Source organism: Ostrea edulis, chromosome 6 (assembly GCF_947568905.1).
Source record: "Ostrea edulis chromosome 6, xbOstEdul1.1, whole genome shotgun sequence".
Taxonomy (NCBI): Eukaryota; Metazoa; Mollusca; class Bivalvia; order Ostreida; family Ostreidae; genus Ostrea; species Ostrea edulis.
In genome coordinates, this window is record NC_079169.1 from 37027642 (window position 1) to 37052469 (window position 24828).

A 24828-nucleotide genomic window follows, 5' to 3' on the forward strand; every position below is an offset into this window, starting at 1 on the left:
TTTGGTGAATTATTCCTTATATAGGTGCAATGTTAGGATTTCGCCAGTCGTCTATATTTCCGTTTAACTTTCAACATCTCTGACGTCTTCTCCAGAATTTCAAACAAAGTTGCCACGAAGTATCAATCTGTCATAGAGCACTCATAATGGACCTCTGTACGAGAGACTGATGAAGTATCACGGGCGGAGGTAAGGGGAGCACTTCTCCCTTATCCATCCTACATTTTTAGTTACTAGTAATTGGTGTTTAATTTGTTGCACTGCTCCCTTTCAAGGGGAAAGAATTAAGCAATTGGGAATTTATTATAGTAGTATTTTTAAAACATCCTCACCACTTAGGGTAAAGCATGTAGTTTGAAGTGTGTAGTAAACACTGATTGTATTTCTTAAAATGAAGGTACTGAACCTAGTCAACATTAGTTTATTGTGGGGAAAAATCTGCCATTTTTAAGGCAACAAAGGAAAAAACCAGTGGTTTCAGTTAACGCTGAATATTCTATACGTTGAATTTCCAACAACTTCATGTAAGAGGATAGCATTTTGTTCATAAAGCACTGTATCCATTTATGTTTGAACCATAATAGGAGACCAATTGGTCTGTTACATCATGTTAAAATGAAATATACACCCGTGTGGATATCTTTATGACAAATAAGTAAGTATTCAGAATTTCTGCAAAAAATTGAAAAACAACAAAGCATATTCCTGAGTCAGTTTTGTAGTTTATCTGATAACCATTTTATTTTCTGTTTTTAAAGGTGTCGTTTATACCAGAGTAACACATTCATTCCAGTGTATCGTCCTATCTTTCCCGTTGGGGATCCGAGTTAGAATAGAATCGCAAAAACCGAGACCCCGTGTCACAGCAGGTGTGGCACGTTAAAAAAAAACCTACCTGCTCAAAGGCTTAAATTTTGCAGCCCTTCACTGGCAATGGTAACGTCTCCATATGAGTGAAAAATTCTCGAGAGGGACGTTAAACAATCAATCATCCTACCTAACATTGGTTTGATTTGATGACACGTATTATAGAACACTTTATTCAATACATATTAAGACAGCACCTTAGATAATCCTAATAATGTTTGCATAGCTTTCCAATCTAATTAAAATTAGATGTTGGATCCGCTTGCATACTCGCTACACAAACATCTAACAACATCCCGTAGAGGGTCACGTCAGAGGTCAAATTCGATTGATCAATGAAATCACCGCTGGCAAAATCATTGAATGTTTGTTGAAGCCGATAAGTCTAGAGTGATACCGAATTTGACCTCTGACGTGACCCTCTATGGGATGTTTTTAGATGTTTGTGTAGCGAGTATACAAGCGGATCCAACATCTAATTTTAATTAGATTGATAGCTTTCAAACATGCAATTATTCCGTGTCCTTTGGAATTTGGTACCTACCAATAAATTCCCGCAGGAGTTTTTATGTTTCGCTAAGTTTTTTTTTTAAAGGATACCATAGTACATATCCTGTATATTCCATTCATGACATTTCTCTTTGGTGGGTTAATCCTCCTCCATAAAGGACCAGATGTAGTGTGCAAACTGCCGAGTTACAAGCTATTGTTCTCAGATGCTGGTCAAGACCATCCTTGTACAAATTCCTTCAATCACCTGATAATCTCTTCTGATACTTTGTACAATTGTTATATTGTATATCTTTTCACACATATACAGTTTTTTTCAATATACGGCATTGATCAATGAACAGATTTACATCTAGTTTTCGACAATTGTTGTAAGACTAACAACACATCTTTATGACAAACGAAATGATTTCAGCTTCTCCATCGTCAGCTTACCATATTTGAGTAGAAATATTCTATCATCACCAGCATATGGTGTTTATGTCTCTCAACTGATTCGATATGCGAGATCATGTTGCGTATGATCATTTTTTAAATCGAGACAGATTACTGACAAATTGTTGATGTCACAGAGGTTTCAACAATTTCTTTTAAACTCAGAATGTCGCAAATTCTCTGGTCGTTATTGGGATCTAATTTGCAGATACAAGCTTTCACTGGGTCGAATGCTGTCTGACGTATTTCATACCAATTGTTAGACCGTTCTATACATACTGATTTTGACTACGAATTGCTGAGGATGCTTACTCCTTCCAGGAACCTGATCCCACCTCTGGTATGTCCGTGTTTGCCCTTTTCTAATCTTGTACCTTTTATAAGATTTATGAGATTGATCACTGTTCATTACCCCCACTTGTTCTATGAACCTGTCGTTCATTTAACTATTACGCAATAACAAAGAAAACAACAGTATTTTCGGTCCAATATAAAATGGAAAATAATTCATATTCTTTTATTTTAGTTTTTACATTGTTTTAAATAAGTTTGAATTGATAAACACTGAAAATTGAACACGGACTTCGAACACATCAACATGTTACGTTACTCGCAGAACTTCTGTAGCTGTCTAACACACACACAAAAAAAAGCGGATGGCTAGTTAAATATATATAAAGCACCAGTGAAGCCTACGACACAATACAGTTATACTACATTATGTATCGCTGATCTGGGATATTTTCTCCACTCTATCCTTAAAAACGTCCAGCCAGGGGTGTCATAGAGGGTTTGTTTTCCTTCCAGTGCGGAGGCCAGGTAGCCTTGACGCTGGGTCTTGCGCATGCTCTCTCGTAGTAGGCCTTTAAATTTGGAAATTTGTCCAGACTGAGACCCAAGCGGACGCCAAAACCAATGAAGGGGAAGAAATAGATGTCCGCCATGGTGAAATTAGGACCAGCTAAAAAAGCCCCTGTCTACAACAAACAAACTGATAGACTGAAGTATTTCTCATAACGAGAGTTTGTTCGTCGATAAAACCAGAAAGCTTAATGTCAGATAGGGTCCTGCTATAAAACAGATATTCTCTGCTTAATCAAAGTATGGTGCATAAAATTTATGAAAATACTACCAAGAAAACTTGAGGTATCGGCTGCCATAGAAAATGTTGACGGACACTCAGACGGACGAACGGGCGGACAGGAAGGATGATTACCATAGGAATTTGAGCATTACCTTTCCGAGTAATCTCAAGTTATTGTATGCCATAGAATGTTAATATCTTGTCACACAGGCACTCGACTCGCTCTCTAGAACATATATTACTATTTTTAATTTTATCGACCAATGAAATAAGGACTATCCCGAAATTATGTCAACTTCCGTCCATCTTTCAGCGATTTTTCGCATTTGAGAAGCAGTAGACGATGTTTGACGGTTGATTTAGCCGATAAATGGACTTTATTTCCAGTTCACCATGACGATGCGAGAGGTAAGACCTTGACAGAGTTGCTTCTAAACGGTAGGGGTGTAATTATCATATTATATCGAATTTTTCTCCGAAATTTTCAAGCGATGCAGTTGGTAAAAAAGAAAACCAAGATGGCGGCGTGATATACCTAGTCTTATCAATATCAATATTTGAAATACTCTAAGTGCCATAACTCTGGACATAGCGATACAGCCGATAAAATTGAGAATCAAAAAGGAGTCTTCCTCTGCCTAATCTAAGTATTATGTAAAAAAAATTATAATTTTAGAGCTTTCTTTTCGCGACCGTGGGAAGTCCTGGATCCCGCTCATGTACCATGACCGCGTTAAACCTAAGGGGTGACTTCGATTAAGCGACGCGAGTTACACGGGTAACTATGTACATAAAATGTCTAATTAACACACTCGAGTATACTCCCCATTTCAGCAGGAGTAACAAGTGTACCAAAATAGTAGCGTGTTAGGATGAAACGTTGTGTGAAGATTACTTTTGTTTATATATCGTATCAGAAATGTAAAGCATCGACAAAACACGATACAAAATATAAGTTTGACACATAAAATTGAACTGAATATAAAAAGGAAACTTTAAACAGCATTTGTGAATGCACAGACTGTCGAAATGCTGAATTTACCTGGTATTATAAATAAAATACAACTATAATGATTTTTTCTCTCTCTAATTGTGTTTTACTAATTTAACAAAATGAAAATATTTTTTTTAACAACATGCAATTTCAAATAAGTATATGACAATTAGAAGATATAAAACAATTGCCTATGTTAATGCAACAGTGAGTTCGTTTAATATATTTCCAGTTCAGAGTTCACATTTCTTGCGTTCCTATCCTCCATGTTGTAAACAAACACTACACAACACGAGGTGTTTTCATTAACTGAGCATGCGTAAATTCAACTCTAGTGTCGCAAGAGTTGCTTTAATCGAATTTACCAAATATATTAAAATAGGCAGTGCCTGTCAAACGCTCTGCAATCGGAAGTAAGAGTTGTAGGTCTTTCGGATGAGAATTTTAAAACGGAGGTCTCGTGTCGTGATAGTCGTTGGTACGATAAATTAAGTGTCTCTGTTACAGTACTGAACGCTATGCATAGGTCGAAATTTGTGGCACATCAACTGGTGTCCAATCAATGTGAGGAAAAATTTCTCAAAGGACGCATAATAAAGAAACAGATGAACGCCGTGTGGTGAGCAGCCAAATGTTGCGCAAAATGTGTTTGCTCAACACAGGACAAAAGCAGATTATGTATATTCTGGTTCCATGTAATTTTAACTCTTTTAAAAGTGTCTCTGCATATTCAAATGTCTAGAAATTTCTGTTCACGTCAGCCAACTTAATGCAACAACAATCGACAATTTAAAGTTCTATGACTGTCTCTAGAATTTAAAGTTTTACTGTAGAAAATGACGGTAAAATGTAAACACATTACATACATGGATTGTAGGTATGGTTTTCTCTAATATAACTATTTACATACCTGTCCCAGGTAGCCATCCCATCTGTCCAGCTCCTCTTTCAGGGTCTCCGTCTTTTTGGCCAAGATGTTCTGTTTTTCAGCCAACAATTAAAAACAATTTCGTTATCGAAATCATTTGATGTGGCTGATGTTACATTAAAATTGATACCTCTTTCGTTTAGATAAAATTTTACAAATTTGTACCCTAAAACCAAAAAAGTCATCCACAGATACCGACGGTTGCTATCGTCTTTCTACGCGCGTGCGTACTTGAGTAGGAAGAGGAAATATATATATATATATATATTTATTGATGGGAAAACTCATACCGGGTCCATATCCTCTTCTTTGGTGTCGAAAAATTCGTACAGAAAATCCAACAACATTTTCTGCATCAGGTTAGCAGCTGCCTAAAAAAGCACAGTTTTTTTTATTTTCATTGTAGTTATCAGTGATTTGTTGGTGGTTCATAGGATATTATAGTCCATTTTAAAGGTTTTACTGCAATACCTCATGCATTCTCTGAAGAACAAGTGCCCGCTCATTCGGATCAGTAGGTATGAGTTGTGTCCCTTTCTCTTTAAATGTACTCTGAAAATAACGTGGTGTTTTGAAAATATTTACGTTTCCACTTTCCAATGTTTTTTGCCTTTGATATCTTTACAAATTATAATGATGGCCATATATTCGTGAATGCGCTGAAGTTCTGAAAAATGTGCGTATGAATTCAAATGTAATATATAGTATGTCTATTTTAAGATATGAAAATTCAGACAGAAATGAAAGTAGAATGAAATATTCAAAAAATAAATTCTATTTTTAAAAATACATGCAAACTTGCAACACTTCACGCGCTTTGACACGAATTAAGCCGACGTGAAGCACCATACCAGTAGTTCCTACCCTCATGTAATTTTAAAAAGGTAATTCATTTCTTATGTATTTCCAGTATTTTCCACCCAATGTTGTAAAAAGCAGCAAGGTGCAAGTTCTGTAATTAGACTATACCTCAAGATATTCGCAGATGGCGCTGGACTCGTTCACCACGATTGTACCGTGTGTAAATGTTGGAACCTATCAAGTGTAGAAAAAAGTAACGATAAATTTAGGAAAATATTTAACTTCCTTAATTACCAAGACTGGTATCCGGTTATAAATTCCTTAATTACAATTAAATACTGGTATCCTGCTATAAATTCCAAACTCCATGAATTATTGAAACTTAGCTGTGTATTTTATTCTGTATTTTCCTTCCCGTAAACTGTTTTCAACAGAGTAGTTTAAAAATTCATTTAATATATATGTTACGTATGTATTCTTTCCCAATTTTCTATAATAACAGTTTGAAGTAGTCGTGTCATTTGTCAATCAAACTCTGAAAGATTAGATTTTAAAAATAGTGCATACAGATAAAAATCTATGTGTGCACCTTTTCCGCCCAAGAAAGAGAGTTGGATTGAAGACTCCAATATGGCAAAAATGACATTTTAAAACAATTCAATTAAAGGGGGAGGGTGCAAATCGATCTAAAGAAAGTTGTATAACATGTCAGTTTGCAATTCTTAATTTGTAACAATCAGGGGTTTCCATACGTTTTCAGTGAATGGTCGGTTATCTAGGAAGGGTCACTGTGGAACAGGTCAGTCACTGTTTAGTAACTATGTAACAGTTTAGTGTAAATTGTAGTACTATACAATTCAGAGTCTAACTTACCTGTCTTCTGGGGTTTAATTTCAGTATTTCTGGACTTTTCTCCTCTTTTTTATCAAAAGAGATCATTTTGTTTTTGTATCCACTGAAGCCTTTTTCTTCGAGGGCAAGCATAGCTTTCCAACAAGGGACACTTCCAGATCCCCAATATAGAAACATATCCTCTGCCGCCATTGTCGTTAGTGTACAAAATTGTCTAAAGAAAACGGCGGTGCGCATTGATTTCCTCAGATACGGCGACATGTATGTGTCATCTTAATTATTTGGTCAATACAATGGGGACATATGGACGTTTTCTCGGCCTCTTGGTCTACATTCAAATTGGCAGAAATTATCTAAATAGCATTTTGATACGTTGAATTGGTGAATGAGTGATGCGATTTTCAAACTTTGTTGACAAATCTTATAACATAGGTTATCCGATTATAAATCTTTCATTTCATGTATCGACGATCGCGTATATCATTAGTGTACAAGAACACATTAGGACACAATTGATCTCCATGCAGACAGATCCTGCGACACCCTGGCAAATGAATGGGTATCCTGAACGATGCACGGTCATCTATTTCCAGTGGTCTATTTTACACAAGGAAATTACGACTAGGTCACAAGGTTTGGCATGGTAATAATATTTTGTATATTATTTTCTACTCAACATATACTTTAGATTTAGTTTTTGGGCTTAATGAAAAGTATGCCGACATGACACATCGCATTTCATACCCTCATATACCTTCAAAACTAATATCAACATTCTACCTTCACTTCTGTCGGAATTCACAAGCGTTAAAATACACGTATTGTATTCATCAAGTACTTCTGGGTTCATACGCGCATTGTTTACAACTTGTACCGGTAATGATGGCAATGGTAAAAGCATTAAAAATGTAAATATATTGATAGGACAGCATATATGCAATGTATTTTAGTTGTTCTTTTTCCACTTCCGGATAAATGTAGAACCATGCATCTAAGCATGATGGCACATTGCCTAAGGGGGTGGGTGACGTCAATGTACAATACTAGTAAAACATGGAAGGCTAAATGTTTGAAAACTGCACCGTCCTCCAATACACTGAGACACTTAAAATATAATGTAACAGATGGGTGTTGGTCTCCACTACTCCTCCTAGTACTTTGTTCCAAATCTTGATGGCCTGGGGAAGAAGGGAATTGTGTACATAGAGCTTCTGGTGTGTGGTACCAGGAAGCAGTGAGTATGGCCGAGGGACTTTGCAGAGTCGACTGTATACAATGTATATTCGACGAGCAGAGATTTCTGGTTAGTAACCTGCAGTACTTCACAATTGTCCGGGTTGAAGCCCATAAGCCATCGGTTCTTCCAGCCCTGCAGTTTGTCAAGGTCTGTCTGAAAGGTAGCCTGGTCTTCTGATGTTCTGTGTCGTCTGTACGTGAAGCAGTCATCTGCAAAGTACCTGGTGGTTTGCTGTTACTGATGATGGTAATAAGTCGTTGATGGGTATTAAGAACAGGGGTGGTCCTAAAACAGTATCCCTGGGGTACTCCGGATGTCAATGATGTTGATGGAGATGACTGATCACCTAGAACACACTGAACGTTCTAGCACGAAGCTGAATATCCAATTATACGTGTGCGTCTCTAATCCTGTAATGGTGCAGTTTCATTAGGAGTCTGCTGTTGGGAACGTTATCGAAGGTCTTGGAGAAATATAGAAAGATACAGTCAACTTGTTGAAGTGTTCTCCAATATCTAGGCTCTTTGCTAGGTCGTTTACTGACAGGATGAATTGGGTCTCGGTTGAACGTCTCTTCCTAACCCCTTATTGGCCATCCATCAGTAGACCATGTTCTTCAAGATGGGCAATGATGTGGCTGTGGACTATGTGTTCCAAGATTTTGTTACAAACGGAAGTTAAGAGTTATTGGTCTGTAGTTTACAACCATGCTTCTCCCTTCATAAAGTTAGCCAATTTCCACTGGCTGGGAACTTGACCTTGTTGCACTGAGTCAGAAGTGTAAGTGCTGGTGTTATCTGTTGTGTGGTCTGAGTAATACTTCATCTGGGCCAGTGGTTTTGTGGGGGTTGTGATTGTGTAGTAGTTTCTCGGAATGCTGGACAACTCGCCCCCAAGACAACTCGCCTTCAAGACAACTCGCCCTCTCTGAGAACAAGTCGCCCCTTCTCTCGAGACAACTCGCCCCCAATATTATATATAAATATATTATCACATTTTATTTTCGTTTTGTGTGTGTGTGAGTAATTGTACAAAAATTTACAGTTAACCCCATAAAGATACGTCTTTATTTCATACTTTGTACACAGATTTTAGTATTGCATTTCAGAAAAAAAAATCATTTTTCATAATTCATTTGGCAAGGAAAATTACATTTACTGATCTTCAGGTAATTCATTACATGTCTCCAATACTGAGAAAAAATTTGGGGGGTTGGGAGGTGTGTGTGTTATTGATAGAGTATACATAAGTGTAAATGTGATATTCTGATACATGTAATTATCTTTAAATAATGCGTTTCTCAACTCAATATAACGGCTTTGCTTTACTGTTTTTTTACGCGGCGATTTCAAAGTGAGAAGTACTCTGACGATGAGTACCTTAACGTTTGAAGAAAATATATAGCAGCTTGGGGGAAATCAAACAAATAAATTTAACAACAGACGCAGATTATAAATAATTATACTACGTCCGCTGTAGACCAAGCTAATACTCTCCCTACCAAACGCTAACTAGCTTCCGCTGAAATTATATATTTTACATGTACATAAAAGTGATGGTGAATTTACTGAATCCAAACACTGGATATTCACTAAAATCTTTCGTCTTGCATAAAAAGATACGAAGTTCGGTGTTTTATGTGAACATGTCTTTTTGTCGGTGATGTACATGTATATACTATCTATAAGAAATTTATTAATTTTTGCTAATACACCTCTTGGACTTAGACCAAAAATAATAATTGTAAACATGTATGATGTGAAGGGGAGAGTTATATTAAGAGAGGGGGCGAGTTGTCCCAAATAGGGGGCGAGTTGTCCCAAGGAAGGGGCGAGTTGTCTCGAGGGCGAGTTGTCTTGGGGGCGAGTTGTCGTGATACCGTTTCTCGTCCCCTCGCTGATGTATGTCTATGTCATAGGCGCCTGGGTCAAGGATATTGTTCTATAGAATGCTGGACAACTCGCCCCCAAGACAACTCGCCCTCAAGACAACTCGTCCCCTCTTAGGACAACTCGCCCTCTCTCAGGACAAGTCGCCCCCTTCTCTTGAGACAACTCGCCCCCAATATTATATATACATAATTATCACATTTTATTTTTATTTTGTGTGTGTGTGTTATTTACACTTTTAACCCTATAAAGATACGTCTTTTTATTTCATACTTTAACACGAATGGTAAATTCTAATAGAATTATACACAGATTTGATTATTGCATTTCAGAAAAAGTTATATTTTTCATAAATCAATTGGCAAGGAAAATTATATTTACTGATCTTCAGGTAATTGATTAAATGTCTCCAAATACTGAGAATTTTTTTTTTTTTTTTTTTTTTTTATCGATATAGTATACATAAGTGTAAAGGTGAATCATGAATATTCTGATATATGTAATTATATTTTAATGCGTTTCTCACCTAATTCCCGTTGAAAAATAATAAAATTCCCATTTTAGAAATTTTATAACGGCTTTGCTTTACGGATTCTTTTTACCCGGGGTGATTCTTTTTACGCGGCGATTTCAAAGTGTAAAGAACTCTGATGATGAGTACCTCATAACGTTTGAAGTAAATTTATAGCAGCTTGGGTGAAATCAAACAATTATATTTAACAACAGACGCAGATTATTGATAATTATACTACGTCAGCTGTAGACCAAGCCAATACTCTCCCTATACCAAACGCTAACTTGTTTCCGCTGAAATTTTACATGTACATAAAAGTGATGAATTTACTGAACCCAAACACTGGATTTTCACGAAAATCTTTCGTCTTGCATAAAAAGACACGAAGTTCAGTGTTTATGTGAACACGTCTTAGTTTAAACAATATTTATGCGTAAATAATTAGATAATGTTTACAAACAATGTCTTATACATGAAATAGATTGAGAAACAAGCCAAAAGGCTTATATTAATCTCGCTCTAAACGTCTTATTGTCTGTGATGTATATACTATCTATAAGAAATTCATTAATTTTTGCTAAAACACTTCTTGGACTTAGACCAAAAATAATAATTGTAAACATGTATGATATGAAGGGGGCGAGTTGTCCCGAAGAGGGGGCGAGTTGTCTTAGGTGCGAGTTGTCCCGATGATGGGGCGAGTTGTCTTGAGGGCGAGTTGTCCTGATACCGTTCTATAACCTATGTGTAAACAATGGAGGAAATTCGAACCACGAATAAATATTTCTCCCTGATCTATGGTGTCTCTCTATACATTTTTTCATGTTCCCGGAAGCTTAAATACACGTGTCATTATCAACAGGAATTCATAACATAAATCTTACAGACAATATGCCAATCATTTCCCAACGTTGAATTCCTCGGCATCACATAAAAGAGGTTATACAATATACTACAAAATACTGAATCAAGACAATATTGGGAAAGTCACAATCCACATGCATTTCCCATAGTTATTGTGAAAAAGAAGGATGGAATTTTATGTGTAGACTATAGTGCTTTGAACAAAATAGGCTCACAGTTTCCTCAATCCGTGGTAGGGGGTACGTATCCTTGGTAGTGATGTCATCAGCTGTAGAAGTGCCACAAATGTTGATCATATTCATGGCGATTGTAACGATATATGTTATGGAGAAGATCGGAGTAGAATTTGTTTCTCATCACTTGTATCTTTTTATGTCAGATCGAACATATAAAAGTGTAAGACATTATGCATCTGACGTTGAGAGAACCAAATAATGTAAGAGATTTGCAAATTTGGTATTGGGATGGAACTGCATCTGTGATAACTGATAAGTGTTATAAATAAGTTTGGAAATTTACACGTAGGAGATATTTACACAAAATACACATTTACAAGATTTTTGTGTAAATTACCTCCACCCATAATATTTCCATAGTTACGTAATTTATTTATTGATGATACTGACATCACGCTTTAAACCCTACGCGTATGGTTTGTAAAGGAAATATTCGTAATTAACTATCACTACACGGATTTATCCACGTATACGGAAGGTCCTAGGTAAAGGCCATTTGATGATGTTATACAGTGTTGGGAGAACAATATGTTATACGGCCACCCAAGCATCTTTTATGAATTTGACCATGATGATCGATTTCCTTTTCAGGTAGATTTTTCCATGTGATATATCGAAAAGGACGTGTAAATATCTGTCTATACATGGATCTAAGACAAAGATGGACGACGTTGGCGAAAGAAACCCTGACAGTTCCGGAAAGCATTAGCTGGAAGTGGTGGGAACACATTGAGCAAAGATATAACGAGAGTCAGAGGCATTACCATACTCTACGCCATCTGGAGGAAATGTTCCAGCATTTTGATCAGTTCCAGAACGAGCTCATTCATCCGGAACTTGTATCATTAGCAATATTTTTTCATGAGTAAGGTTTGATAACGTAATTTATCACATGGATTCATCACACTTAGATTGTCGTTCAATTTCATGACGTACAGTTTATGCAATATGTGTTCGTTATAGTTCGTTTGAAATATAAACAAAGGCTTTTTTGTGATCTGTTTCCAAATGCATAATCTGTATACGTTAAAAGTGGGTCTTTTCTTACTTTAGTATTATATATGATCCGAAGGCACCTGATAACGAGGAAAGAAGTGCAGACGTGTTTGTGCAGTTCTCACAAGAGGCCGGTAACTTGGTGAGGGATGAAGCAAAATCATTAGTTCAATTTTAGTGAAAAACGTATCATTTGTTCCTATGAATTATCTTCATTCGCTACATTTTTGCGTTGTTTTTTTTTTTTTAGCTCGCCTGAGTGAGCTTTTCTGATCATCCAGTGTCCATATATAAATTTTACACATTTTAGAACCACAGGGCCAATTTCACCTAAACTTTCCATAAAGCACCCTTGGGTATAGGGAATTCAACAAAAGAAGGCTCACACGCTTTTTAAAGGGAAGACATTTTGTTTTTTAAATCTTCTCAAGAACCACTGAATCAGAAAAAAAAAACTTGTATGAAAGCTTGCCTTTGTAGATTCATGATATAGGTTTTAAAAGAATTCGTAGGAATAAAGAGAGAATATTTTTAAAATCTTCTGAAGACCAAGGTGAGCATTGCGACCCACGAATCTCTTGTTTCCATTATATCATTTTTTACTATCCCAATTTAGAAAGAAAACCAAGTAGAGAAAGTGAAAGAGTGGATTTTGCTGACAAAAGCTCACACAATTCAGGATAATGCAGAAAAAGACCTGCAGTACTTTTTGGATATGGACATGGCAGTACTGGGGAGATCTAGTGAAGGTTTATACTACTTAGTGTCCATACAACTGCTATTTATATACACAAGTACAGTAAAACACGATTATAACGAAGTCACGCTTATAACGAACACGCGTATTGCGAAGTGATATTTATTCTGTTATGTGAGGAAAATAACTAAGATTTCGACGAATTAAACGTAGTTTGATTATAACGATCTGTTTTTCGCTGGACGTGGAGATTTGTTGTAACAGTGTTTTATTGGACCTGTTTATATTAAAGAACGACAATGTCGGGCTGTCGTTACACTAGTATATTACATGAAATGATACTCTTACACAGCAGTAAGATAGCGACATCATGACCTAATTTAATGTAATGTGATCTCCTTTAGAGTACAAGAAATATGCAGAACAGATTCGTAAAGAATACAGTCATGTTCCAGATCCAGAATTCAGAAAGCGGCGATCAGCGGTAAGTCTGTAACAACCATTTATCAGGCTCAGTAAGGATTAGCTGCTCAATAACCATGTTTTGTAAGATTGCGCATATAACGTGCTGCTACTATAGTATCCAGTGCTCATGTAGTTTTACCCAATAACCATTATACAATTATTGCTGTTTTTGAGGTCAATACGATGATTTAGACACCTGAGGAGTACAATATTCACAGAGCCCGAAGGGCAAGGTGAATATTGTACTTCGAAGGTGGCTAAATCATCGTATTGACCTCAAAAACAGCAATAATTGTTTTATTATATGATTAAAACACAAACCTCGCCATTTTTCTAGTGTTTATATACGTCTGCTGAAATCTTAGCCGAACCCAGTGAGAAACGCGGAATTTCATTGGACGGCAAAAATAAGTATAATCGATCGTGTCAAATTGAAAGTTCCTGACCTATTTTTGGTCCTATGTGGAAAAAATAATTCCTTGTGTTCACCTGGAAGGTCACGTGCAGGTAAACATAACGTAGTATGATTTCTACATTGTTGGATCTCAGCCAATTAGAGAGCTAGGAATTATTCAATCATATAATAAAAACTGTTAGCGTGACTCTATAACAAGTCAATAATTTTGTTTGGTAAAATTATGACTTCCTATCCAATAATACCGAGTTTTGGTATGGCTATGACTACCTATCCTGTAACCTTGTTTAGTAAGGCAGTAGCTAACTAACCTAATACCTTTTTTGGTACATGTATATAGACTATAGCGACCCCATGACTTTGTTTTATAAGACTGTAGTTATCCACTAAATAGCTATTTTCAGTCAAGGTAAAGCTACCTACCCATTAATCTTGTTTTGTTAGGCTGTAGCTATTTACCCAATATCAATGATTAGCAAGGCTAAAGATAACTTCTCATCAACCATGTTCAGTAATGCTTTCACAGTAAGCCTGAAGATAACTAACCATTAACTATGTTTAGTAAAGTTTAGCAAGAGCAAGGCTACAGATAAGTACCTAATAACCATGTTTAATAAGGCTGCAGATAACTACTTAATAATTATGTTTAGTAAGGCTACAGATAACTTTCTAATAACCATGCTTAGTAAGGCTGTAGATAACTACTTAATAATTATGTTTAGTAAGGCTACAGATAACTACCTAATAATCATGTTTAATAAGGCTGTAGATAACTACTTAATAATTATGTTTAATAAGGCTGCAGATAACTAAGTAATAACCATTATCAATAAAACTAAAGATAACTACCTAATAACCATGTTTAATAAGGCTACAGATAACTACCTAATAATCATGTTTAATAAGGTTGCAGATAACTACCTAATAACCATGTTTAGTAAGGCTGCAGATAACTACCTAATAGCCATGTTTAATAAGGCTGCAGATAATTACCTAATAATCATGGTTAGTAAATCTGTAAGATAACTACCTAATAATCATGTTTAGTAAATCTGTAAGATAACTACCCAATAATCATGTTTAGTAAGCGGCTGTAATATAACTACCCAATGAAAATGTTTATTAAGGCTAAAGATAACTACATGTACCTAATAAACATGTTTAGTAAGACTGTAAGATACTACCTGATAACCATGTTTAGTAAAGAAAGATAACTACCTAATAACCATATTCACCCAATAATCATGTTTAGTACTTTGGCTAAGATGAAAAGTGAAGATAACGAACAGCGATCAATCTCATAACTCCTACAAGCAATACAAAATAGATAGTTGGGCACACACGGAGCCCTGGACACACCAGAGGTGGGATCAGGTGCCTAGGAGGAGTAAGCATCCCCTGTCGACCGGTCACACCCGCCGTGAGCCCTATATCCTGTTCAGGTAAACCGAGTTATCCGCAGTCAAAATCAGTGTGCCAAGATAATTGACCAATGCGTGCCACGACACAGCGTTTTTATGGTCATATTCGAAAGACCCGTGATTCTCACTTCTAAATGCCGAGCCTATAACGAAGGAGCAATCACTACCTATGTTAATGTCTTAGGTTTGACACAACCATGGCACGAGTGGGGCTCGAACTTGCAACCTTCCGGGTACGAAGCAAACGCTCTACCACTGCCAGAGCTACCGTGACCGGTATTTTCAAATGAAGTTCCTGTTGTATAAAAGAGAAAGTATGTGCAAAAGTATGCACAAACTTCTTTCTCCAACAGTTGTTATTCTGTATCAGCTCTTTGTAATAAAGATGACGTAATGGAAATGGCTTTCAGTATTAATGAAATTTGATATAAAATAAATCAATACTGAGACAAGCTCAGTTACATATAGTTGTTTTAGTATCATTGGCATAATTAATGAGAATCGACGGAGATCACAGATCTTGTGACATATGAATTACTTAACAAAAACTGGAACAGTATATATTTAGTGTCAACTTTAAAAATTATGATCAAATAGAAAGTGCCAGTGAAAGGCGTATTAAATTCCGTGCACAATGCTTTACAATAGTTTCTTCTTCCTGAAAAGACTTGATGTCTCAGAGAAATTCTACCCATATATTCTTTAAACATGAGACCAATTTACAACTGTGTAAACAAACAAGAGATGTTTGTAAAACACATATGCCCCCCCCCCCCCCCCCCCCCCCCCCCCCCATGGTGCAAAATTGAAAAGGGTTATACACACACCTCATTTAATTGATAGTATTATCATCAATTCAAAATATTGAGCACACAATATCTTCCTATGTCAAGAGTGAATTGACCATGTGACCTAAAATTCAATAGGGGTCATCTACTCCTTATGCTGTACCAGTGTACCAAGTTTGGTACGTGTCAATCAAGCAAATAATTCTTAAAATATAGGAGACAATATATTACTATGTCCAGTTCAACTATTGACTTTTGACCTCAAAATCAATATGGGTCATCCTCTCCTGAAGATGTACCAATGTACTAAGTTTGATGTCTGTCAAGTAAAAGGGTTATCAAGATATTGAGTGGACAGTATATTACTATGTCCAGTTTGACCCTTGACCATGTGACCTCAAAATCAATAGGAGTCATCTTCTCCTGAATATACACCAGTGTACTGTTTAAAGTTTGATGTCTGTCAAGCAAAGGGTTCTGAAGATATTGAGCAGACAGTATATTCCTATGTCCAGGTTGACCCTTGACCTTTAAACATGTGACCTCAAAATCAATAGGGATCATCTTCTCCTGAAGATGTACCAGTGTACCAAATTTGATGTCTGTCAAGCAAGGGGTTCTCAATATATTGAACGGACAGTATATTCCTATGGCCAGTTTGACCCTTGACCTTTGCTCATGTGACCTCAAAATCATTGGGGGTCATCTTCTCCTGAAGACCTATCAGTGTACCAAGTTTGATGTCTGTCAAGAAGAGGGTTCTCAAGATACTGAGCAGACAGTATATTCCAATGTCTAGTTTGACCCTTGACCTTTGACCTCAAAATCAATAAGAGTCATCTTCTTCTGCAGATCTACCAGTGTACTAAGTTTGATGTCTGTCAAGAAAAGGTTCTCAAGATATTGAGCAGACATTGTATTCCTATGTCCAGTTTGACCCTTGATCTTTGGCCATATGATCTCAAAATCAATAGGGGTCATCTTCTCCTGAAGACGTACTAGTGTACCAAGTTTGATGTCTGTCAAGCAAAGGGTTTTCAAGATATTGAACAGACAGTATATTCCAATGTCCAGTTTGACCCTTGATCTTTGACCATGTGACCTCAAAATCAATAGGGGTCAACTTCTCCTGAAGACGTACATTGTACCAGTGTAACAAGTTTGATGTCTGTCAAGAAAAGGGTTCTCAAGATATTGAACAGACAGTATATTCCAATGTCCAGTTTGACCCTTGATCTTTGACCATGTGACCTCAAAATCAATAGGGGTCAACTTCTCCTGAAGACGTACCAGTGTAACAAGTTTGATGTCTGTCAAGAAAAGGGTTCTCAATATATTGAACAGACAATATATTCCTATGTCCAGTGTGACCCTTGACCTTTGACCATGTGACCTCAAAATCAATAGGGGTCATCTTCTCCTGAAGATGTATCAGTGTACCAAGTTTGATGTCTGTCAAGCAAAGGGTTCTCAAGATATTGAACGGACAGTACATTCCTATGTCCAGTTTGACCCTTGACCATGTGACCTAAAAATCAATAGGGGTCATCTTCGTCTGAAGATGTACTGGTGTACCAAGTTTGATGTCTGTCAAGCAAAGGGTTCTCTAAACATTGAATGGTCAGTATATTCCTATGCCTAGTTTGACCCTTGACCATATGACCTCAAAATCATTAGGGGTCATCTACTCCTTAGGATGTACCAGTGTGCCAAGTTTGATGTCTTTCAAGCAAAGGGTTCTCGAGATATTGAGCGGACATTATATTCCTACGTCCAGAGTAGATTGATCCTTGACCTTTTGACCTGAAAAACAAAAGGGGTCATCTTCCACTCATAACCAACCCACATATGAAATATCATTATCATCAAGTGTATGGTTCTCAAGATATTGAGCGGACAACATGTGGTCTACAGACCGATCGACAGACCGACATACCGACCGACAGTTGCAAAACAATATGCCCCCTCTTTTTTAAAGGGGGGCATAAAAATGTATTGCAGTCACTGGGCTGACAACTACTAGAAAGTGGCAAGTCTAAAAGCAGAATGTCTAAATGATGTAAAATTTGTATGTAGATGTTTTCCCCCACTGATCAATGTCAGTCAGCGGCCTCCTACGTAACCCCCTCCACCCCCACAATAACAGCCCACACCCCCATATTAACAGAATAATTCAACATACACAGACATAATTTTATATATACTTTGTAAAACCGTACTCTTTCTTTTAGATTCTTCAAGACTTTACTCAGCGACAGAGAATTTTTGCCTCCGATGAATTTAATAAGATGTTCCATGGCACTGCTATTCAAAACATGAAGGACGAAATATTGATTTTACGGAGCAAACCTACAATCTAAATCCCTCAGACGTCTGTGATATTCACTATGTGTTGTTATTCCCGGTATCTGTTTCATTATAACATTATACTCGTATGTTACACACGATGAAGTAAAACTATACGTACAACATTGATGCATGTGATTAATTAATTGCTTACTACTCGGGTTAAAAGGCCCGCCCATTGTAAGAGATAAATACAGTCAGTACAAGACTACACACTTTTAGTACAGCTGAACAACTTGTTTATCTAAATCGTACAAAAAATAACATATCAGTAAAATACTTCAGTCATTTTGATTATGGAATCACAAATAAGTGTTAAGAATGACTAGAACCATGTAAATGACGTCATAAACGAACACATTTCATCACTCGTAGTAGAGGGCGTACACAGAACCGTCGGCGAAGATGTGGCGATTGTGGAACGAGGCGGCAGCGAAATTGTCCCTGTCGGCATCCCAGAGGTACTGTGACCCCATCTGTACGCTCTGGTCGTGTTTCTGTCCGATAGTCACCGTGCACACCAACTTATATCTAAAACACAAGAGAGCTGAGAGATTGGTTCACACCTCTTACATATAACTCAGCAATACTAAAGGTATACAGCGCTTGAACCTTAGGAAACAGTGTTACAAGTAATTAACTAACAGAACTTCTCATCTAGGGAATTTATTTGATTTTGACACCACTCACCTCTTGAAGTTCAGTTGTTTGACTCTCTGTTTGATTTCATCGGAGAGCTTTTTGGACAGATTAGCGCATTCTAATGGATCATACTTCCTCCCTACAGCGAGATTGAAAACAGTAATGTATATGTATCATAATGAAAGAATATTCTACCGGGTGTATCTTGAATACTGAAGAGGGGCCTCAATCCTTTTCGGTTTCCAAATTTATAAGATGAAATACGTCTTAGAAGCTGCTAGCAGTGACGTCCTTGATGTGTCAAGATTTATTGAACTGAGGGGAAAACATAATTCACTGAAAAAATAAATTTCAATTTTGAAAATACATGAGGGTACGAACTGAGACGCAGTTCGTACTCTCATGTATTTCCAAAAATGAAATTCATTTCTATTATATACATTCTTTTATCTTTTCTATTGGAATTCCCAACTGTTAGAATAGACGTTCTATATTTATCAAGATTCATGCGCGCACTGTTCACACTGCAGCGCATTCATAAGGAAATGGCAATCATTAGAATTTGTAAAGCTATCAAAGGCAAAACACATTGGAAATGTAAATATATAGTTTTAACAGTAACGTCAAATAGGTATATAAGTTAACAAGTTGTTTGGGCTTTCGGATGTCGGCTACACAAGTTTTCATTCTGTAGAGAGTAGAGACATGATATAATTCACGCGTAACTTCAGTATCAAGCTCCTGCAGAACACTACCCAAGGAGTTGTTAAAAACCTTTGTGACATGCTCTATTCTTGGCAGGAGTTTTAAACCTCTCACTGCTTTGAATTATTTTGTCAACCATTCATTGAACCATCCCAATGGTAAATAATTACACTGTACACGCAAAAAAATTGTTTGACAAGCTTTTTGTGATGACACATGGGACGAATACTGTTTGGCCTTTCAACCATTTACCGTACTGTAGTTGCAAGTGTGACAGAATGTACTACAGTTGTCACGCCATCCAATAAAATGGTAAGGATGTGTGTGGAAAACAAAATGTGTGCATTTGATAGATAGCGCTGTCCGAGATCCGGTAAATAATGGAAAGCGAGAAAAGGACACGGGATCTATAATTTGCTGTCATTGGTGATAATTGATGTTCACTTCAAGCAATTTTACTCACAACAAAATGTACCCATTAAAAATTCCTTCTAAAATTAATAGTATTGATGAAATGTCATTTCTTTCTTTCAAGAATCTAGGAATATTCTTAAATACATGTACATTCATTACATATTCCTCATTGACAGTTGATGACAATTTCTACAAAGTAGCCCTAGTTTAGACCTCCAAATTAACAGGGAATTATCTTGTTACCTATCAGTCTAACTGGTTTCGTTCAAAACTGTCTTCCAAAATAATTTCCCCTTTTACCGATAATTCCTTGATCTAAAAATTCAGAATATTATAGCGGGATCGCTCGAACAACTAATGGAGATGAAGATTGACATACCTTCAAGATTAGCCTCCAGGACCTTCTCAATGATAGGCTTCACTTTGTCTGGTCGGAACTTGGCAGGTGGGTCCAGCTGATAGGTATTCTCGTAGAAGACCTTTTCAAAAATGTTAAGAATAATTAGGGGGGAGTTCATAATATCACACTCCGTTATTTGACACGCACACACAGCCCGAAAATATAATCGCCTTCCTTTATAGATCATATATGGCAAAACTAATACAATTACACTGTACATTTTTATCACGAAAGTATTGCACTGATCCGATTCATACCTTTCTAAATCTTGGCGGCATGGGAGCAGTAGAACTTTGACGACGAGGATCAACGACGAACGAGATGATACTGGAACCAGCGTTTTTCATGGACTTGTGTTGCGCTGCTACGTCAAAGAGACTGGAAACCTTAGACCTCAATTCCCTCCCCGTCATAATTCAGGATTCTGTCAACCTCATATGTATAAATAATATATTTTCAGTATGTAATTATAATCCGATAATGTTAATACAATATGTTATGAACGGTATCATTCGCTCCTCAAGCACAGCTACTGTCGATTGATTCTTGAGTAGAAAATTGCTTATTCGGTTTCCATGGTAAAAAGGAAGCTAGATTATCCACGAAGCTGAGATTGATTTGTTTGATGATCTCTGTTGCGCCACTTCAGTCTCGAGAGTTCCTCGTTAAATCAACAGTTCACGTGCAGTTTAATAGCAATATGTTGACTTGGGAATAAGCACCATCACAATTACACAGAGACAAATCAAAACCCAATAAAAGTAACTTTCATTGATTAATGATTTAATATAATCGCTTCGTTCACAAATGTCAAATCAAAATTTAAGAGATGTACAGAATGTATACACAAAAGGAACAGCCGTTTCCTTTTGAAATTTTCATGAGAGCAAGGTGTTGATCTGACCAGAGCTCATTATTAACGCCACTGACAGTTAATATCATGTCGAGATGTTAATTGTTCATGAATAATTTGTGGAAAGTAAAAATTGCTTCCTTAAAATAGAACTTAAGAGAATTTTTCTTTGAATCTTCTACACTGAACAGTCACCTCCACCTGATACATGTAATATTTTGTATTTAGTTCATAAAAGAATTAAGCATCCCTTATTGCATTTTGTTCCATATTGGTAGCAATGGGAGTTTTAAATTAGAACCAGTGTGTAATTTGGTATGATATTACAAACAATAGCCTTATTAAGAAGCTGGTTGATTAGAGGGCAATAAAGCGAGTAAAATATTAATCTTCAGTTCCTTCTGCTTGCGTAATAAAACGACAATAAAAGTGGAGAGTTCCGCTCTCATCGATTCTTTCTGCAAGTCCGATTTCAGATAAAGAACCTGACATTCAATCCCGAAAATGTCAGGTGTGCAAAGTATTTATGTTAGATCTATACCTGCATTAAATACAAAAATAAAGTATGTACCATTGATCCTAACAGTCGGATACCAGCGACTGATGAGTAGAAAGAGGTTACCCCGCGAGACATCTATGGCGTGTAAAACGTTGCTATATTCGATAATCTTGTGATGTATGTTCAATATCTTGTGATGCATGTTCGATATCTTGTGATATATATTCCACAATCTTGTCAAGTGTGTGCAATAATTGCATTGTGGGTAATACTGTGGAATCATTAGAATTCGTGGTGGCTCAGTTTTCGTATAATCCGTGAGTACCCTTCACCCACGAATGTACATCCTCAACGAATAAAGACATTGCAGAGTTATCTTTCTTACAAATATATAAATCCACGAAATTACATCCCCACGTACCCGTAAAAATTCAGCAATCCACGAAAATTGGCCCCCACGAATTTAACTTAAATGATTCTACAGTATGACACAACAGCGTTCTATTACAGTAAGGACAATTTTCATTGGTTGGAAATATCAAAAGTATCCAGTGATGCAAGAGTAACGTCTTCTTTAATGCTAATGTTGAATGGAGCAGGAAACCCTTTGTTAAAATTGTAAATTTCATGATCCCTAGGTAGGACTTTTGGTGCCAGGGTGGGGCCAAAATGGTCATAATGATTAAATGTCTTTATCATTTGAAGGACTTCTTTAATAGATGGTTTTCCATCGAAGCGATTAAGCAAGAGTTATTTCCCATTGGCCGCCATATTGTATGTTTACATGCCCGGATTCCTTCATTATTCAACCAAAATCAGCTTGTTATTCTGGTCACTGAGGTGGAGATAAACTGATTTTCTTATTAATATACATTTGTTAATGCATCTTTTACTTCATAATTGCAATATTGCAAAGATTTCCCCCCATATATTTCTGCCTTACATGTTTCAAATTGGTTGCCCAAAGAGGAAAATCCACAAGTTTGACCTACAAAATGGCGGCCAAGGGGAATAACTCGGGGTCAAAATACGTCATATGAAAACCATCTATACGGAAGTTCCGAGTTCCCCAACAGTTATTTCCCTTTATCGAACTCTTCCGTAAATTACGACGTAAAATATGATGACAGTGGGTACATTTGCTAATTACTATCCTTGTATTATTTCTTAAAAGATGATATCCAGAGTTTCTGAGACCATCCTATCTCAGGGGAAAGGCAACTTTAGTGAGTTTATGAATATTGGATAACAAAATGGCTCAAACAAATCACTCATGTAGAAGAGGAAACGAATAATGAGTTTGATGATCTTATTCAAACAAATTATGCTTGATATGGCCAGAATATGCATACCAGTGATTGATATAAACAAAAGTTACGCTTTCATTACATTAATCGTACGTAATCGTTATGTACAGTGCCAGTCTACGACATAATGTATACATTGTGTACCCACCATACGTCATAAAATGCGAAAGAGTTCGACAAAGGGAAATAACCTTTGGGTAACTCGGAACTTGCGTATTATGCTGATACTTATAAACTTGAAAGCAGAGACTCTGATAAAAGCTAAATGTATGCATATATAGGAGAATAAAGGAATGTACCAAAATTTTTAATTTTAAACCCTAGAGTTCTGACTCTAGGACCACAGGCACCTGAAGTATGAATACTACCCACCCATTTTTTGATAAAAAAAAATTTGCGGTGATAATTTCTCTGATATGTGTACACCGGTAGAAGGCCAATCTCTGTAGCTTACAAAAAAAGCGTAAAACAATTATAATCGAAAGAGGGATGGAATAGACAGGGAATTCACACATTTCTGAGAAATTATCGCAGCAAAAAAATATCAAGGGGGGCGGGGGTAAGTAGTATCTGTAATTCAGATACCTGTGTCTAGGACAAGTCCTAAATAGTCATACAGTGTTATAGAAGTTAACATACTAGTGTTGTAATATTTTGCATCACCGGATACTTTCGTTATTTCCAACCAATGAAAGTTGCCCTTGCTTTAATAGTACGCTGTTGGAACATACATCACAAAATTATCGTATATACATCACAAGATATTGAACATACATCACAAAATTATCGAATACACATCACAAGATGTTGAACATATACATCACTAGATTATCGAATATACATTACGAGACATAGATACGGACTATTTTCGCAAGCCAAGGATTTCAATCCGCCGCCTCACTCACAGGGAGAAGCGGATCGAATCACAGGCACCTGAAGTATGGATATTAGTACTAACCCACCCCCACCCCCCTTTTATGGTATTTTTTTTTTGGTGGCAATAATTTCTCTAAAATGTGTTAATTCCCGGTCTATCTCATCCCTCTCACGATTTATGTAATCGTTTCACGCTTTTTGTAAAATACTATTTTATCATACCGGTCTCTAAAGCTTACAAAAAGCGTGAAACGATTACATATATTGAAATAGGGATGGAAATAGACCGGGAATTCACACAGCTAATTTAAAATTTCGAATTTCAATAAACAGGAAAATTAAATTACTTTTATTTATTCCGTGTATCTATTTTACTTTTCAGATATTTTAAATGTATATCTTTTAGTCGACTTTTTACGAAATATCCTAATGATATTGACCATCATTAAAGTCTTTTGAGAAGCATATTGTATTTACTATATGCAATTCAAAGTTTTCAGCGTGTAAATCCAACTTCAACATCTCAACAACAAAAATATTCGTTTATTTTATGAATATCGTCGAAGATTCAGATCGATGAAATCCGGAAACAGGAGGGGGGAATTCTATACCAGGGCGTGACCCGCCTTTGGTCTTTCAAACATCATACGCCTACAACTGTATTGCTACAAATTACATATATATTCTATCTTTGGTTTTCATCAAATGGATGAAATATATCTTTCTATGATTTTTCTTCTTCTAAATTTCATAAACAAACCTTTCAAAAATCTTCTTAACGTTGGTCTATGTC

The 24828-nt window shown here is 36.5% G+C and overlaps 3 protein-coding genes across 8 annotated transcripts; 1 reads left to right on the top strand and 2 right to left on the bottom strand.

Annotated features, from left to right (window-relative positions):
- Positions 1–2289: 2289 nt before the first annotated feature.
- Positions 2290–6732, bottom strand: LOC125648155 (glutathione S-transferase A-like). 2 transcript variants are annotated; one of them, XM_048875095.2, is made up of 6 exons: positions 6493–6732; positions 5788–5853; positions 5290–5370; positions 5109–5189; positions 4801–4869; positions 2290–2789 (listed from the first exon to the last, which is right to left on the bottom strand). In XM_048875095.2, exons 1-6 carry the CDS (start codon positions 6730–6732, stop codon positions 2571–2573), a joined length of 756 nt encoding a protein of 251 aa, XP_048731052.1. In that variant the 3' UTR covers positions 2290–2570. The 2 variants fall into 2 exon arrangements, with proteins under 2 accessions (XP_048731052.1, XP_048731053.1); XM_048875096.2 differs by lacking the exon at positions 5788–5853.
- On the top strand, positions 6306–18466 carry LOC125648151 (uncharacterized). Of its 4 annotated transcripts, XM_056139542.1 has the most exons (7): positions 6363–6418; positions 6959–7114; positions 11803–12076; positions 12265–12349; positions 12824–12956; positions 13309–13388; positions 18225–18466. In XM_056139542.1, the coding sequence occupies exons 2-7, from the start codon at positions 7027–7029 to the stop codon at positions 18351–18353; spliced, it is 789 nt and encodes a 262-aa protein (XP_055995517.1). In that variant the 5' UTR covers positions 6363–6418; positions 6959–7026; the 3' UTR covers positions 18354–18466. The 4 variants fall into 4 exon arrangements, with proteins under 4 accessions (XP_048731045.1, XP_055995517.1, XP_048731044.1 ...); XM_048875088.2 differs by lacking the exon at positions 6959–7114 and having other exon boundaries at positions 6306–6418; XM_048875087.2 differs by lacking the exons at positions 6363–6418; positions 6959–7114 and adding an exon at positions 10900–11214.
- A 95-nt stretch (positions 18467–18561) lies between these two features.
- LOC125648156 (dynein light chain Tctex-type protein 2B-like) lies at positions 18562–24818 on the bottom strand. 2 transcript variants are annotated; one of them, XM_056139543.1, is made up of 5 exons: positions 24796–24818; positions 20758–20932; positions 20480–20579; positions 19030–19120; positions 18562–18870 (listed from the first exon to the last, which is right to left on the bottom strand). In XM_056139543.1, exons 2-5 carry the CDS (start codon positions 20911–20913, stop codon positions 18705–18707), a joined length of 513 nt encoding a protein of 170 aa, XP_055995518.1. In that variant the 5' UTR covers positions 20914–20932; positions 24796–24818; the 3' UTR covers positions 18562–18704. The 2 variants fall into 2 exon arrangements, with proteins under 2 accessions (XP_055995518.1, XP_048731054.1); XM_048875097.2 differs by lacking the exon at positions 24796–24818 and having other exon boundaries at positions 20758–21033.
- Between the last annotated feature and the right edge of the window lie 10 nt (positions 24819–24828).